At 39.6% G+C, this 11,961-nt stretch overlaps 3 protein-coding genes across 26 annotated transcripts in view; 1 reads left to right on the top strand and 2 right to left on the bottom strand.

Moving 5' to 3' along the window:
- Window positions 1-570: 570 nt before the first annotated feature.
- The window catches only part of pHCl-1 (pH-sensitive chloride channel 1), a 79,757-nt gene continuing 68,366 nt past the window's right edge, over window positions 571-11,961 (top strand). For 21 of the 23 annotated variants that reach the window (XM_086902633.1, XM_086902641.1, XM_086902631.1 and 18 more), the window contains exon 1: window positions 571-826. The gene's annotated coding sequence lies outside the window, so the exon portion shown is untranslated. Of the gene's footprint in view, window positions 827-2,127; window positions 2,211-11,961 lie in introns of all 23 variants that reach the window. The other 2 variants (XM_086902632.1, XM_086902626.1) reach the window with 1 other exon arrangement.
- Window positions 4,429-5,329, bottom strand: LOC147658387 (trypsin-1). The gene has a single exon (XM_086902657.1). The coding sequence runs from the start codon at window positions 5,322-5,324 to the stop codon at window positions 4,581-4,583; it is 744 nt and encodes a 247-aa protein (XP_086758783.1). The 5' UTR covers window positions 5,325-5,329; the 3' UTR covers window positions 4,429-4,580.
- On the bottom strand, window positions 7,313-10,697 carry LOC100869362 (trypsin-1). 2 transcript variants are annotated; one of them, XM_086902654.1, is made up of 2 exons: window positions 10,530-10,697; window positions 7,313-8,424 (listed from the first exon to the last, which is right to left on the bottom strand). In XM_086902654.1, exons 1-2 carry the CDS (start codon window positions 10,576-10,578, stop codon window positions 7,685-7,687), a joined length of 789 nt encoding a protein of 262 aa, XP_086758780.1. In that variant the 5' UTR covers window positions 10,579-10,697; the 3' UTR covers window positions 7,313-7,684. The 2 variants fall into 2 exon arrangements, with proteins under 2 accessions (XP_086758780.1, XP_086758781.1); XM_086902655.1 differs by lacking the exon at window positions 10,530-10,697 and adding an exon at window positions 8,493-8,556.

Here is an 11,961-nt window from a genome sequence, read left to right as displayed (position 1 = left end):
AATATATCGTTTCAACTTATCGAAAGATGGAACGGTGCTGGGCATAATTATGCAAGAATTTAGTATAGCGGTGTAAAATTAATAGTGTCGTTATCGTAAGATTACGTGTGCCAGGATAAATGCACGACAATCACATTTCATAAACTCGCTGGAAAAAAAACGTAAAAAACTATTCGATACGATACGATACGATACGATACGATGCGATGCGTTGAACTCGTTTTTTTCGCGGTAAATTTCTCGTTTAAATTTTTCAACCAACGTTAACTATTTAAAGAGGAATGATCGATTAGAAAATTCTTTACAGAATTTACAAGAAAAATAAATTGAAAATATTTTATATTCGAAATAACGTAACGATCCCGAAGAGTAAAAAAAACTAGTGCGAGATTTAGGGAGAAAAGCCAATCGTCTCGCGAAACAATAGTTGTAGCAGCAGAAGAGGTGTGATCGAATGATTCGTAGTTTCGTTGGTTAGTCACGATAGTTTGGCGGTGCGTCGGTCTGGTGTCTAGTGAGCCGGCTGGTCGAGGGGTGGCGGTGTAGTAGTATCGCGCCGAAACAACCCTCAGTCTAAAAGTTATCGCGGTCGGGTGTGTGTCTCTGTTGACGTCTATCTGTGCGACTATTTTCCGCATACATTTATCTAACTACGTTTCTCTCGATTGTGTTACATCCTGGACTCGATTTCGGATGGCCTTCTCGAATCTTACAGTGCGGTTCTTTTTCAATCCGACAAATAGAAGGTCAGGTTAATTTTTGAAACGAATCGACGAATCAGCGACCAAGTTTCTAAACGGACGCGTTACCAGAGAGCATCATTTCGGTGAGTCTTTTGGTCATGTGCCAAATTTACATTCGCGAGTGACATAACGGGAATCTTTGAATTTCTGTGCGAAAATGAACACTTGAATTCATTAATATCGATCACTGTCGCGATCCTTTGTTCCATAATATGTTTTCGCGTGAATGAAAATTATCTTATTCTACTATAGATATTTCTATATATATATATATATATATATACATATATCAGATTCGTATTTTCAAATGACATTTTCTTCGATAATGAAACGTAGGACATAAATTTCATATTGTTGACTCAAATCATGGTTGAATTCGATGAAACGAAGCTTATGACGCATTTTTTATTTCAACTAGCTATATATACTTGTAAGTAAACACGAGATCATTGAATAATATTCAAAGATCTCATGTTTCAATGAAAAAGAGATCAAGAACGACGCTAGAAAAAAAACTTTTTATTAAAACCTTTTTCTAAATTAATTATATTTTCATAATAAGCGTAGAACGAGAACAAATCGAATAGATAGAATGGATATGCGAAATAATTGAAATAAATCTAGTTAATTTTTGTCTGTGTCAATCGATGTCATTTTAGTTTTATTCCATCGAATTCATTTCGATCTCGAGAAAGTCTTTCGATCTAAGCGTTTCATTTTTTCGATATTGATTCAGCCATATTGAATCGATACTTATCGAATTGTTTATCAAATGTCAAGCAAGTATTTAATATTAATATATTTCAAGCGATATTTATTTGTCGCGTGTTAAATTTCTTTCTTAAAATCTTTTTCTTAAAGTTTAAAATTGATTGACATTTCCGCCTAATTTATTGTCAAAGATAATCTTGGAATTAAACCTCAAGTTCATCTAAAGTTCACCTAAATATGTAGTGTGAACATTTTTGTTCACACATTGTTATGAACGTAGTCACGCCACCCGAAATAAATTGATCGAACATATAAACTACAATGATCGTAAGCCAATATTTTGTGATATAGAGCATAGTATTGCTTAGTGTTAAGAAGCTCGTATGTTATGTTTATGACATCATTTCTATCGCAATTTGTTTTGATTCCGAACACGGAATAAATGCAAAACGATTATTTCGATTCCTTAACAATAAAAGATAGAAAAATCGATTGTCGTTTGAATTGTAGTTTTGCACAATCATTTAATCAAATTGTGCATCTGAAAAGTTTCGTTACGTTGAAAATATGAACGCGAAAATATACTTAATAAATATACTTACGCGAATCAGGTTAAATTAGGTTAGGTTAGAATTATAATCCGATCATTAAGAAATTTTTTTATGATCCTTAGGAAACTTTGTCGGAAAGAAGACGTACCGTGGTGTAGGTGTAGGATTAAATAAGGAGTTAACAAGCTACAAAAGAACGAACAGTGTAAGTAGATGCATATCGAAGGTCGATGGACACACTTCATATTTGTAGTTTTATAAAACATATACGATCGAGCCTCGCTCGAGGACACTCGAGAATACTCGAGGATACCCGAGGATACTCGAGCCACGCAGGGCTTGCCTCCTTCGATATTAAGCACGTACGCGATTAATTACATTTTCAAAGATGAAATTTTCAGTGATGTTCGTCGATGTTTCCATCTGCATGCATATTCATCCACACATATATATATCGCATCGGCTTTGTCAATCTTACGGTGTGTTGCAACCTTATGAAAAGATTGTCCTTCTCGTATATATTATCGGTACGTGCAAAAACGATTCAACTTTCTGTAGCCAGAAAGACAACAAGCGCGTCGCGTCCCGTTTTATATTTGATGTAATTATTCGTTGCGACACATTTTCACAATAAGTACAAGATAGAATAAGTTTTTCATACGAAAAGATTTTTATTCTCGGCAATAATTCATTTACGATGATGAGATTCGAACGAAATTAGAGGATATAATAATTAAGTACGGAATAGGTTAGGTAGGAAGGGATTGTAGGAATGTTTCGAGAAAGTTGATCCTATTGGGGTTGGCACGCGCTTCTAGTGTCGAGGTCAAAAGTTCACACGCTCTCCTACTGACCAAACTATGTACATTTCGCCTGTACTGTTTCCTTCTGCTTTTGTCCAATTTTGCCCGGAACAAAGGTATATCAAATGATACGAGAAAATATATTCAATTATCAGATGTTTCTCTCTTTTTTCGAGAAACAAGTAATCGCTCATTTGATGTCCTATCCTATATATTTTTTCCTTTTTTTTTCCCCCCTTCCCTTTATCTTTTATCTTTTAATGCCACGCTCTTCCCATCGCCTTTATAAATATCAAGACCGTCGGTCTATAAATATTGAAAAGCTTCTATAAATATCGATTAAAAATGTGTACGTGTGTTAAACTAATATTACGCGTTTAACGATCAATGAGATAATAGAATTAAGAAGACAAAAAGAACATACTAAGCGTCACGGATTTTCTCAAAGGATGATGATCTAGTTTTCAAAAATTTAAGAAAAATTTAACGTATCCTCGTCACGATTGTCGACACGAAGGACGGGCACGCACGCGTGAGTTATTTATTTAAAAAAAAGGAGCGATATATAATCGAGAAGTACGTCCCTTTATATCCTAAGCGGTCGCCGCAAGAAAGATCCGATGTTCAAGGTAAACGTATCGTTTCCTTTGGGTAGGGTAATCGCAACTGACCTCGATCGTATCGTCCTCGTTTCCTAGGTTCGATCGTTAATTCCGCGTTGGGGCCAAGCAAACGTATCTAAAAATAATTTATCGACTGGTCCTTGCTCGTGCGTTTCACCGTTTGCGCTCTCGTCTCCTTTCTCTCGTTCGTCGAACTTTGCAACGATCGATCGAAGGGGACACGATCGATACGAGTTACAATCGATTCAAATTCAAACCGTCGTTAGAGACACGTTCGAAAATTCTGTTCTCCATTTCTGGAGACGATTTCGCGATACGAAATGTTTTCCAATTATTTATGCACACATTTTGTCGCGACACACGAACGATTAAATTGTTGGAAATTTGTTTTTTGGCCAGCCTTTCCGATCGATATCGCTCGAGTCGATAATCTCGAATCTCAGATGCGTTTAACCCATATAAAACTGGAACTCGAATTCCATCCCAACAAACTTATGGACGCGTTCGTTCGTTGATTGCGCTGTTCTTTCCAAACTTTGCAAATTTTTTCGCGATAAAATAAAAATACGAAAAATAACAGATTGAAGCAGCGATTGTAGCTGATTCGGTGGAGCCTAATTTTGACAAAATTTGACCGCTCGGATTTCGAATTATCCAATTGGCCAAAGTGTTTCGAAAAATTCGATCGATCATTTCTCGGTCGGCCACCATTTCACGCGACCAACACCGGAAATTCCCTTAGAACGATGTTTTCCTCGATGTCGTCTCGGCGACACTCGGCGCAATTCGTTAATGAAAGGCGCCGTAGCTTCCGACTGGAATAAGGTTAGCGCATTAGTCGAGATTGAATCGGGTAGCCACACCGAAGGGGGAATTAATTTCGACTTTAACCCGATTCGCGCGAAACGTTTGCTCGAAAACGTTGCACGTGTCGCCACGTACGTAAAGAAAGATTTCCTATATATATATATATATAGAAGAATATTATTTCATAGAGTAGATTCGACACTTTCAATTTTTTATTATATCTTTCGCAATCTTTACACAAAAAAAGAAACATTATACGAGCAATTAATCAATTAAACAGAAATTTCTTACTCTCTTTCTTGAAATTTTTCTCACCACGAAGAAACGCTTTGGAGCGCGCTCTCACGCGGTAATTCCAGTCTTGGAGGCGATCCAGTCGCTGAAGGCGGCGACTTCGGTGTGGACGCCGGGGTATCCCGGCCTGGCGCACCCGTATCCCCAAGAGACGAGTCCCGCGAGGCGGCCCTGGATGGTCATCGGGCCGCCGGAGTCGCCTTGGCACGCGTCCTTCCCTCCCTCGGGCACAGCGGCGCATATCTGGCCGAAGGGGAGGCCGCCGTACGACTTGTACGCGTCGTTGCACGAGCTCTTGGAGACGATGGGGACGGTGACCGTTTGAAGGACCTCGGTCGTGCTGCCCCCCTCGACCACCGAACCCCATCCAGTGATCACCGCCCCGACACCGGCCACCGACTCCTCGTTCCGCTTGAACAGTTGGACGGGTTGGCGGGTGGCGTCCAGCCGGAACGGCGTCTTCACTCTGAGCACGGCGACGTCGTTCTCTGGGACGCCGTAACGGTTCGTCGTGTACCTCTCGTGCACGATTATCTCGGCGACCAGGTGGGTGCTGCCGCCCGAGGATTTGGTCGCTGTTCCAGCGCGGACCGTGATCCACTCGGCCGGGTAGGACATGCAGTGGGCGGCCGTGACCACCCACTCGTTCGAGATGATGCTGCCGCCGCAGAAGCCGAAGCCGAAACTCTGAAGGGAGACCTGGTGGGGCACGTCCTCGATGCGGGCGTCCGTCCCGCCGATTATCTGCCCGGTCGGGGCGAGGGGGTTGAGGGCGGGCCTCGGTGGCGTCATCGGGCTCGCTGAGGTTTCCAAACGGTTTCTCTTTTAATCCTTCAGAGAGAAGGAAGAGGAGAGAGAGAGAGAGAGAGAGAATATGTGGAAGAGGAGGAAGTTGGATTTTGAGTTGATATTCTTTTCTTGAGAGTTAAGAGAAGAGTTAAGAAGAGGAAGAGGTTGAAGTTAACTTTGTTTTTTGAACGTGAAGAATTTAGCATTAAATATGGGTGATTTAATTATTGGAGAGAAACAAGATTCATCTTGGTCATAGAGAGGGATTAGGAGGAGGAGGAGGAAGTTGGATTTTCAGTTGGCATTCTTTTCTTCAGCGTTTGGGGAGTTGAAGAGCATTTGGGTTTTAACCAATTTACTGGGGAAAAGTAAGGTTTATGTTGACGTTAAGAGAAGAGTTAAGAAGAGGAAGAGGTTGAAGTTAACTTTGTTTTTTGAACGTGAAGAATTTAGCATTAAATATGGGTGATTTAATTATTGGAGAGAAACAAGATTCATCTTGGTCATAGAGAGGGATTAGGAGGAGGAGGAGGAAGTTGGATTTTCAGTTGGCATTCTTTTTTTGAGCGTTTGGGGAGTTGAAGAGCATTTGGGTTTTAACCAGTTTACTGGGGAAAAGGAAAGGTTTATGTTGACGTTAAGAGAAGAATTAAGAAGAGGAAGAGGTTGAAGTTTAAATTAACTTTGTTTTTTGAACGTGAAGAATTTAGCATTAAATATGGGTGATTTAATTATTGGAGAGAAGCAAGATTCATCTTGGTCTTGGTATAGGAGAATTGAATTAAGAGGAGGAAGAAGTTGAAATTTGAGTTAACATTCTTTTTTCAACGTGAAAAATTTGAACATTCGGAGATATAAGTAACTGGTTTGTTAGAGGAAGATAAGGTTCATCTTGGTTTTGGTATAGAGAAGAATTAAGAGGAGGAAGAAGTTGAAATTTGAATTAACATTCTTTTTTGAACGTGAAAAATTTGAGCATTCGAAGAATAAAAGATGAGTAGTTTATTGGAGAAAAACAAGATTCATCTTGTTGGTCTTGATATAGAAAAGGATTAAGAAGAGTATAATAAATTGAATTTCGAATTAACGTTCACAGTCAACTGGAGAAAGATTCATCTTGATGTTGAGAGGAGGATCAAAGTAAGAGAGGGAAAAAAGTTTTTATCAAATATCGGTCAGAAAAATGAATAACAATCAAGAATGAAAGAATTACCTGTCGCGATTGCGACTAGCGCCAGTAAATTCAGTTTGCCGTACATCTCGTCGCGATTTCGAACTGCCTTTCCTTAAAATTCGTACCCTATTTATATGAAAACGAATATCTCGTGCAAATGGTGTTATCCGTCGATAAGTGGGCTATTCGAAAAAAGCTAGATTAACGATTCGTAAATCCACATTGATCTCTGCGAATTCACGGGGATTTTAGCATTGGAAATTGATCGACATCTCTCCTCTTCCTCCTTTCTTTCTTTCGCTTTATCGCGACCGATAAAAATCTTTCGAAAGAACGAAGGAATATTCAAATAAAAAAAGCACGAAAAATTGGACACACACACACACACACACACGTACGATAAGCGATAAACGACTACAATGCAGATACGTTTCTTTTGCATTGTCATCGCTTATCCGACGATCTTAAATGCATTTGATCCCTGAATGAAAATCATTAAACGAAAATACGCGACAATTGGATAAACGCTGGTTCGCTCTTTTCAACGATTCTATCGCCTTTTATCACGGATTGTATCGTTAATCGCGCGTTCAGAAATTCAGATTCATGTAAATCTACGATTCTAAGATAATTGTAATTTATCGCAACCTTTTTCACTTTGTAGATTTGTCAAAGTTCCACGAAAAACAAAGAAAACTATATTATATTTTCCTTTTCTTTTTTTTCAATTTAAAAAGTAATAGAAACATTTCGAGCAATATTTATCGAGAGAAAATGGGAGAGTTTTAACTTGAAGGAAATCAAACTTCGACATAGATAAATAGCAAAAACTTTTTATTCCCTGTACAACTTTTATTTACAATAATTAACCGATTTTTACACACATATTTATACACAAAATATATACACAAAATTATCGTCTCGTCTCGAAATATCAAGTTTAAAACGTTACCACACTCTTACGAGTAACATCGAGTAAGCGAGAACAGGAAATCCCTACTAATCAATCATCTTCCGATTATCAATTTGCCAGTGTCGAATTTCACCTTAACCCTTTCGCTCAACTACTTTCTGCACTAGATGCCGCGAGTTGTCTTTCTCTGAAAATCATCTTCTCCTTTCAACAATCGTAGCGAAAAATCGTTTTTGCCGCCGAAAGGGTTAAAAAGGCTCTCGAAATGAAACCGATTCAAACGCCGCTCTTGTCCCTGATCCATTCCCGATAATAAGCGACGTCGGTGTAGACGCCCGGATACCTGGGCGAGCCGCATCCCATCCCCCACGACACGATACCGACCAAGTTCCCGTCGACGACCAACGGTCCTCCCGAATCACCCTGGCACGAGTCCTTCCCCCCCTCGGGGTACCCGGCGCACAGCTCGCCCCTCGGCACACCGCCGAACCTCGCGTAATCCCGGTCGCATTCCCTCTTCGCGATCAGGGGGACCGAGACCTTGTGGAGGACGGAGGGTATCTTGGCGGGGCTCGTCTGGCCCCAGCCAGTGACCAGCCCGTTTCTGCCGACCAGGGAGGCGGAGTCGCCTTGGTACATTTGGACGGGTTTCCTCGCTTCGTTGAACTCGAACGAGCCGTGGACGCGGAACAGGGCTATGTCGTTGGACGGTATACCGTTCGCGTCGGTCCTGTACTTGTCGTGCCTGATCACCCGCTCGACCTTGTGCACCGAGCCGCCCGAGTTCACGTCGGTCGAGCCCGAGTGGATCTCGTAGGAGGCGGTCGGGTACGCGGAGCAGTGGCCCGCGGTCAACACCCAGTTGGCGCCGATTATGCTCCCACCGCATATGTGGTAGCCGTCCTTTCGAAGGGAGATCTGGTACGGGGCCTCGTATATGGTCGTCGCCTCGCCCCCCACTATGCGACCGTCCATCCTCTGCACCACGTCGAATGTACGATCGGCGGCCGGGTTAGCTGGGCAGGTTGAAAAAGGGTATTTGGATTAGTTGGGGTGTTGGATGTTCGGGAGCAGTGGTTCTCACCCACTCTCGAGGAGGAGATTATTTACTTTTTACGTTCCTTTGTCGGTCGACGCTAATTTCCTGCGTTAAATTAGCAATATGTACGTTAATTTTATTAGGAAGTGTGTTACATCGATCGATGAAGCAAATGGAATTGTTTTAATTTGTCAGTGTGCCACCAAGTCAATGGCCCCTTCTGGGAAAATTATTTACGTTCCTTTGTCGGTCGACGCTTGACAGTAATTTTTTGTGCAAAATTAGCAATATGTACGTTAATTTTATTAGGAAGTGTGTTACATCGATCGATGAAGCAAATGGAATTGTTTGTCAGTGTGCCACCAAGTCAATGGCCCCTTCTGGGAAAATTATTTATTTTCTTCATCGATTGACGTTTGACAGTAATTTTGTTGTACGTATAAAATTAACAATTGCCACTGCTAATTTTTAAGAAATATGTTACATCGATCGATGAAACAAATGGAATTGTTTGTCAGTGTGCCCCTTCTGGGAAAATTATTTATTTTCTTCATCGATTGACGTTTGACAGTAATTTTGTTGTACGTATAAAATTAACAATTGCCACTGCTAATTTTTAAGAAATATGTTACATCGATCGATGAAGCAAATGGAATTGTTTGTCAGTGTGCCACCAAGTCACTGGCCCCTTCTGGGAAAATTATTTACGTTCCTTTGTCGGTCGACGCTTGACAGTAATTTTTTGTGCAAAATTAGCAATATGTACGTTAATTTTATTAGGAAGTGTATTATATACATCGATCGATGAAGCAAATGGAATTGTTTGTCAGTGTGCCCCTTCTGGGAAAATTATTTATTTTCTTCATCGATTGACGTTTGACAGTAATTTTGTTGTACGTATAAAATTAACAATTGCCTAATTGCTAATTTTTAAGAAATATGTTACTTTATCGATCGATAAAGTAAATGGAATTGTTTTAATTTGTCGCCAAATCACTGGCTGCTCCCGAGAAAATTATTTATTTTTTTTTTTCTTTACGTTTCTTTATCGATCGACACTACCTCGAACAGATAGTAACATTTTACAGAATATAATTGTGGTAATGTTGTTTTTCCGAATCTCTTGTACGTATAAAATTAGCCCCTTCCCGAAAAGAATCCTGGCTACGGGCCTGGTCGCTGCGAATTTTTATGAATTATATCATATCGATCGATAAACCGAATAAAATTCTTTTAATTCGTGCCGCCAAATTTTTAAATTATAAAAAGTGTGTAACCGTGACGAGAAAAAGGTTGAGAACCACTGGCCTGCGGTATACGTGAAACGAAATTAATTTGTTATTTAACTTATTATTTATTGAAGTTCAATGCTAACCACGTTTAAAAGCGAGGTTCGTATGCTAATGAAGGTTTATCACCAATGTTGTTGAAAGTTAGATCGAGAAATTTAACTAAGAGAAATTAAAAATCTTAGAACGAGAGGAGTCGCGCCACCCTCGAATTCTCCCAATTTTTCCAAAGCGTTTGCAACAATTCTTCTCGAATAGGATGATCGAGACTGGGCATGGAGACTTTATCGAAGGACCGCAGGGAATTGTTTCTAAATACATACAAAGCGAAGGGTCGTCCAAATTCTTCTCACAAAAAGTTGTTCAATGCGATCCGTTCCAATGTCTCTGAAATCGGATTCGTTTTGAAATTTTCACGAATTGGCTCGTTCCGTTTCTTAAATTCGTGGCTAATCAGCAGAACCATTGGTTTGTATCTAACGAACGTATCCGGATAATTTTTCAACGGGTTGCAAGATCGTTTTGAAATTTTTGCGAGAAGCGAATTGGAATATTATTTTCGTTTCTTAAATTCGTGAACGATTCGCATCCGACAAACGTATCTGGACAATTTTAGAAAAAGAATTTGGAAGAGTAACGTCGTTTGCCTGATCGTTTTGAAATGTGAAGGTTCTCGAGGAAACGTTTGAGATATCGAGAAGAAATCGTTTGAGGGGGAAAAAAGTAAACTTTTACTGATTGAATAGTAAGGAAATTAAGAAGAGAGAAGAAGAGAGAAGGTGGAAAAACTTACCGGCAGCCAAGGTTGGCAGGAGGGCAAGAACGGCGACGAGGTTGCGCATGGTTGACGGTTTCCTTTTCCACCTGGCCGATGGCGATGGAATAGGAATGGGGATCGATCCGCCGGTTTTTATAGTGAAAATCGACGTTGTTAATTATAGTATCAACGATCTCGAAAACTAATTATCTAATAATGATAAAGTAGTAATGATAAAATAAAAATCTAATCTAACAAAATCTTTTTCTTGAATCGGTTTCGAGGGCTTTATCTCGATCGAATCATCACCTTTCTCGATATATTAATAGATTTTTACGTCGCGCAGAGGAGGTCAAGAGACGCGCGGTTAAACTATTATCGATGGCTTTTAATCTAGTTTTCGAGTGAGCTATCGATCAATCGACTTCGCCCGATCGTTCGATTATTACGCACGTGTCACGAAGACCACGACGTCGAAAACGTCATTTCAGTTTTCTTTTTTTTTTTTTTTCCGTTCATTTCTTTCTTTCTTTCTTTCCATCCGAATCGAAATTCGATCCAACGATTTTTGCGTAATTAAGAAGGATTTCGGCTTATCGATTTTCTATTAAATAGTATTAAATCGTAACGAACGTTCAAGTGGGAAACGAAAATTATCTCTTTTGTATATTTATCTTGTCTTGGAATGATCGTAATCGGATATTTCAGATTGTGACGTAAAAATTCGAACGATTTGCGAAATCTCGCAACAAATTCTACAGTTATGAAGGAAAATTTATTTTGTTCCCATAAGTTACTTCGATAATTTATAAAACTGTAATAATTACTTAAAGTAACATTATTGGAAATTTTTGATCAATTTTAAAACTTTTTCAACGGGTTAATGCCTGTAACTCTGTATTTTCAATTTCCCTTTATCCGTTCCATAAAAAAGAAAACAAGATGAAGGACGATGAAGGCGAAAATGTTTCGAACCGCGATAACACGAAACGTAGCCATCGCGATGTTGCACTCCTTAATTTTTATTCATAAACCTTCTAAAAACAACTCCTTTATTATGTAAAATGGCGAAATATCACGATTTTAATCTTTATTTACGCTTTAGTTACGAAGCATTTGAAAGAAAGAAGAAAATTGGATTTAAACAATTCAGATTATTTTAAAAATTATATACAATATATAATGCCGAGAGTCCAGCTCGACATAGGAGTTCTAAGAATTCGCGTGCGTAATAAAAAATTCGAGAACGGAAATTCGGAAAGATCGTTCTCCAATTTCGAAGATTCTCAACGCTTGAATCGCCTTTCCACGATAACAATGATAACAATAACACGCGCGTAATTTCGTAACTTCGTAATAGAAATATAACCTTTCTTAAACTCGTCCCGCTACGAGCCAAACTTGTTGTACCAATGTCGATGAATGTGGAGGGGAGTGGGGATAGCTCGATAGATAATGCGTCGTGAAG

This window comes from Apis florea, unplaced genomic scaffold, assembly GCF_048593485.1.
Source record: "Apis florea isolate Af1SG1 unplaced genomic scaffold, ASM4859348v1 contig_2272_pilon, whole genome shotgun sequence".
NCBI classification, from domain to species: Eukaryota; Metazoa; Arthropoda; class Insecta; order Hymenoptera; family Apidae; genus Apis; species Apis florea.
Note: the sequence above shows the minus strand (reverse complement) of the source record. Positions and strands in the feature narration are given on the sequence as shown.